Source organism: Sycon ciliatum, chromosome 7, assembly GCF_964019385.1.
Source record: "Sycon ciliatum chromosome 7, ocSycCili1.1, whole genome shotgun sequence".
Taxonomy (NCBI): Eukaryota; Metazoa; Porifera; class Calcarea; order Leucosolenida; family Sycettidae; genus Sycon; species Sycon ciliatum.
The window spans coordinates 20,408,964-20,414,307 of NC_088649.1; the positions used below are offsets into that span (position 1 = coordinate 20,408,964).

Sequence of the window (5,344 nt, forward strand, 5' to 3'; positions counted from 1 at the left end):
GCGCTACACAATATCACTCGCCTACACCGGCACCCCACCAACAGGTGAGACCCCGTCAGGCTGTACCCTAAAACTTGAGCTTGCCACTCGCATCAAGAGTACATAACCCCCAAGAGTGTGCAACTGCCTGCGCAACCTCTATAGGGTGCTGCGATGACAGAACTTCACTTCACTTGGCACGGTCCAAAACGTTACGCTGGCAAGCAGTGCGAAGTGACCAGAAGCGAGTTGAACGCAAAGCAGGGTTGCGTACGACCCTGCATCTATCATGCACAGGGTACAAATGTGTGCGAGTTTCATCAGGTGATGTGAAGTTCTGCCGCCCCGGACCCCATTGCTGGAGTTGCACATTCTTAGTTGTTATGTACTCTTGCTCGAATTTAGTACTTTACCATCTCGTGAACACCCTCTTTACTATGAACACAGACTTTGCATTCACCAGATTTTCGACCAGGTTCAGCATCTGAGTGGAAAGGGAAAGGGTTTGCGAAATGGAGAACTTCTAACCATGCAAGTAGCTGTGCTTGAGTTAACGGACAAGTCAAAAATCTTTAGCAATCCATGTGATAACATACCTTTCAGGGTGTCCGGTTTTCCGGATGCTTAAAACTCAGTCTAACTCGAGCGTGAATTTTTTTATTTTTTTTTGGCAGGACATGGTTTCTTAATGGACTGTTCAAAAGTTGTCGTGATATTTCTTTTAGAAGTGTTAACCGGTGCTGCACCATTATATCTGATTTTGCCAGTCAATGTCATGCCGGGAGCTATGCAGGCCAAGGTCGGAGAATATCGAGTTTTGTCCCCCGTGCAGGGCGCGAACTGGACTGATGCAATCGCATTTAATTTTAAATGACTAGGATGGAGAGCCAATGATGATCAAAAATGAGCACAACCCTGTGTACTGTAGGGATTTCTGTCGCGGACGGTATTGGCTTTTTGATGTCCACAACATCACTTGCCTACAACGACCAACGTTGCATTGCACTAGGTGTGCCTGAACTTGACATGTGTTGGAGTGTAAGTCAGATCATGCAGGGTACAACCTGCGCTGACCGGACGTCCTCGGTGCAGCGGAAACTGTCCTGCTATGACAGGATTCCGCTTGATCCAGGGATGCACGTTCGATCCACAGCACTTTGATGCACAGAAATTGTCCCATCAAAACAGGATTCCGCTCGGTGCAAGGGCCTTGGGAAGACACATGAAACGTGATTTTTTCACATGTTAGGAAAAGTCACATGGAAAAGCCACATGCTTTCCTGGACATCCATTTCTTCACTGAAAATAGACTCACTTATGCATTTGAATCTGTCCTATGTGCTAATTCAATGTTGTTTTGTCTCCTACAAAAGAGAATGTGGTCGACCTTACTTGTCATTTACAAATGTTAGTGTCCCGGTGAATGCATGAGAGAAAGAGGGGCTGTTTGTGTGTGCATGAGTGTGTGTGTGTGTGTTTGTGTGTGTGGGTGTGTGGGTGTGTGGGTGTGTGGGGGTGTGTGTGGGTGTGTGCCGCCGAATTAGTCCTTTCGCTATCATTGCCTACGGCAATGGACAAGTTCAAGGTTCAACGTGTGTGTGTGTGTGTGTGTGTGTGTGTGTGTGTGTGTGTGTGTGTGTGTGTTTGTGTGTGTGTATGTGTGTGGGTGTGAGTGTGCATATGTCTGCTCGTGTGTGTTTGCATATGTCTGTTCGTGTGTGTCCATGTGTGTATGGGCAAGTGCGCACTGGTACTTGCATGTGGTGTACATGTGTACGTACGTAAGCTCAGTAGGCACGCCTATCTGCATGAGCGGAAACTTGTAGTCACTCATGACGTACCATAATTCCTGAATATAAGTGGCACCTTTTTACACTAAACTTCTTGGACGCAGAAGGGAGTGGCCTTATAATCGAGTATGATATCCTAGCAATGTGACTATTTTGAAACACACAGCCCGAACGCGAAAAGGGTAGAGTGACTTATAAACGAGTGCGACTTTATAAATTTCATGGAAAATATCCTATATGGTACCGGTAATCGTATTCCCAAAATCCGTACGCGATGATAATTCCTCACATCATGATCTCGTCACGTTTCCCTACAGGCTACTCTGTGTTCACCTGGCCGATGTTCCCGTTTGTCGGCATCACTATAACCGCAAACGACCCTCTTCTAGCAACGGTCAACGTGTCTTTGCCGACGGTTAACCCAGCGGCAAATCTGAGAGTGCAGATCGGTCAAGCTCACGGCGGCAGCAATCTATCGTCGATCGTCACGTCCGCCAGCACCGTAGCACTAAGAAATGTCACAGCAGGGGACTTCTACTTCCGTGTCGCATCGACAAGCAATTCCTCGGCTGCTTACTCTCAGAAAGTGTTCTTCCATATCTCACGTAAGTTATCAGTTGGTGCTTGAGATCTTTAAGGGAAGGTGAGGGGTGGGGGGAGGGGGGGGGGGGTGGTAGGTGATGTTCCAAGACCAAATCCATTGTCAACATTCTGCTGAGGGTTGCTTGTGTGTGTAGCATTATGGGTGCACGCAGCTTCGTGCTACCGCTCGAACTATACTGCTGTGTTTGATAGTGCTGTTGCTACACGCTCATGCTTTGCTTCTGCCTACGGTTGTGTGCACCGCGCGTCACGGTGACCATGTCGTCCAAAAAACATGGTGCATGCACGTGTGGTACTCTGTGCAACGTGGCAATCTACATGACATTGAACAAGACACTCAACGTGGCATTCATGTGTGGCGCTCACCCTCGATGCGGGCGGCATGCAACAGGGCATTCAACCTGACATTTATTTAACCCTTTACCATTTGTACATACAAATTTCGACCGCTCGCGTTTAAAGACGTCCATGCGCACAGCGCTGACCTGGTTCGCCGCAGAGAGCTGGGATATTCCCTACTGGTAGTGAAGATGTACGCGCAGAGGGTGCCGACAATTTTTTGTGTGTGCAATATAAAAAGGAATTCGGGTGGACACATTATAAAACTCGAATGTTGACACGCTGTGCTTAACATGCACACTCGTAATCACTCATATTCCATCCATGGATTTATCGTAATGTGTTTGTTTGTATATGGAAGCACAGTCACGAATTCTAGCACATTGCACTTACCTGTTTCTGGCTTATTTTGAGAATAAATGCTTCCCATTTACCACAGTAAGCACCTTCACGTAAATACAATCCATATGATTTATTTGTCAGATCTAGATAAGAAAAACTCCCGATAAGACAAACAAAGTTGTTCAGTGACTTCAAGTTCGTCCTTACGAGGTTTGACTGTGCATGTGTTGCCCTATGGCAAGAATAATGATGGGTTGCTAACTCCACTTACCCTGCCATGCATGGCAACTTTTATGTTTCTGTCTTTAATCCCCCCCCCCCTCCCTCCTTCACACACACACACACACACACACACACACACACACACACACACACACACACACACACACACACACACACACACACACACACACACACACACACACACACACACACACACACACACACACACACACACACACACACACACACACACACACACACACACACACACACACACACACACGTACGCACGCATGCACACACACACACACACACACACACACACACACACACACACACATTGTGTAACAGTTTTACACCTACTTTCACCACTCACACCTTATCACCTTGTGTCACACCTACTCTCATATATATAACCAGTATATTCAGTAATAAACGCTCTCTTCTTTCTTCGCTCAATGAAGAACTATTACATTGGTAGCAAGACGATGGATCTCCATCCCCTGTGGTCGTTCGTGGGCCTAGTTCTGGCCTCGGCTATCAGCTCTATCGTCGTCAGCATCTGGATCGTCAACCGTCTCCGGAAGGAAGCTCTACCCTCTACTCAGTCGTCACCCCAGTGTGTTCCTGAGTCTCGTGCTTCAGCTTCCCAGCCTGCACCGCGTGATCGCCCACACTTCAAGGAGCCGCCCGTGTTCACCGGAGATCCCACCACGTTTCGGGAATGGGCATTTGCCTTCGAGTTGGCCTTGGCTTCGTGGCGCTTCGCGGATCCTAAACGTGAAGCTGAGTTTGCAGCCAGTTATATCGCTGGAAATCCGCGTCTGTGGTTGATGACTTCCCTGGAAGCCGGCGCTGCATACCCAGACTGGTCGTCCTTGAAGAAGGCATTAGAGGCGGCTTACGGTGTGAAGTACGACCAAGAGAGAGCTCGGTGGAGTTTGTTCTCCCTCCCCCAGCGCGGCGCCTTAGGAGACTACATCGCAGAATTCTCGCGGCTCAGTTTTTTAATCACTGACCTGGATGGCCACTCTCGCGCAGTACTATTTGTCAGGGGCCTGGCCCCGGAGCTCAGGCGTGAAGTCATGAAGGAGCATCCTACAACCCTGCAGAAGGCGACAGAAGCAGCGCTCGCCGTATCGCAAGTGATGCCCTTCATTACGGTACGACAGCAGCAGGGGATCCTGGTACGTCGTCCACTGTCGGTTCCTGGTCCCCGTGCCAATCGCGAGGAAACGGAACGACGATGCTACATATGCCACCGACCTGGTCATCTGGCACGTCAATGCGACCCGAACCCAAACGCTGGACGCCAGTAAAAAGAGGGGTGCGATTACTGGCGTGTGAGAGAGCACCCAGGGTCACCGTGCCAGTCGCCAACAGGTTTAGTTGCCTGGAGACAGACGACGTGGAGACTGATGATGGCGACGACACCCTGGAGTCTCAAGGCCCACAGTGCGTGCGGAGCTACGTCAGCAACATTGCCCTGGATTCGCACGCGCGGGACCACGATCTCCTTGTTGTGAACGGAAAGGTGAACGGCCACCGAGCGACAATGTTAATCGACTGCGGGTCAACACACGATTTGATCTCGGAACGATTCGCAAGAAAACAAAAGATGAAAACGAAGATCGTGGAGGAGGTTCTAAAGGTGGCCTTGGCGGACGGATCAACCAGTTCGCGGCCGCTAGAGACCACCGACGCTCGCTTGGCCGTAGGAGGCTATGGCGATGACCAGCGCCTGACGGTCTTTCCCCTTGATCGATATGATGTGATCCTGGGAAAACCCTGGCTGACCCGGAATAACCCAGCTATCAACTACCGCACCAACGAGGTCAAACTGGGTGCCGAATCCCTAATCGCGGGTGAACCCACAGGCGACGCTGCTGTTCCCTCGGAGCTGATGTTCATCTCTGGCAAACAAGCGCGACATGCGCTACGGCAAGGCGCAGAGGGTTACCTGGCTTGGCAATCTTCCCCCGACGACAGTTCGTCACATGAGCCTCGGAAGGAGGAACCTCCGGACAAGCAGCGTGACTTCGATGAGCTGCTGCAAAGATTCTCGGACG

At 50.0% G+C, this 5,344-nt stretch overlaps 1 protein-coding gene across 1 annotated transcript in view; it reads left to right on the top strand.

The window, feature by feature from the left end:
* The window catches only part of LOC135821688 (uncharacterized), a 78,277-nt gene extending 73,683 nt beyond the window's left edge, over nt 1-4,594 (top strand). The window contains exons 14-16 of the mRNA XM_065334686.1: nt 1-44; nt 2,087-2,374; nt 3,696-4,594. The exon at nt 1-44 is cut by the window's left edge and continues 217 nt beyond it. Of these exons, the coding sequence (XP_065190758.1) occupies nt 1-44; nt 2,087-2,374; nt 3,696-4,594 (1,231 nt within the window). The remainder of the gene's footprint in view (nt 45-2,086; nt 2,375-3,695) is intronic.
* Nucleotides 4,595-5,344: the final 750 nt, after the last annotated feature.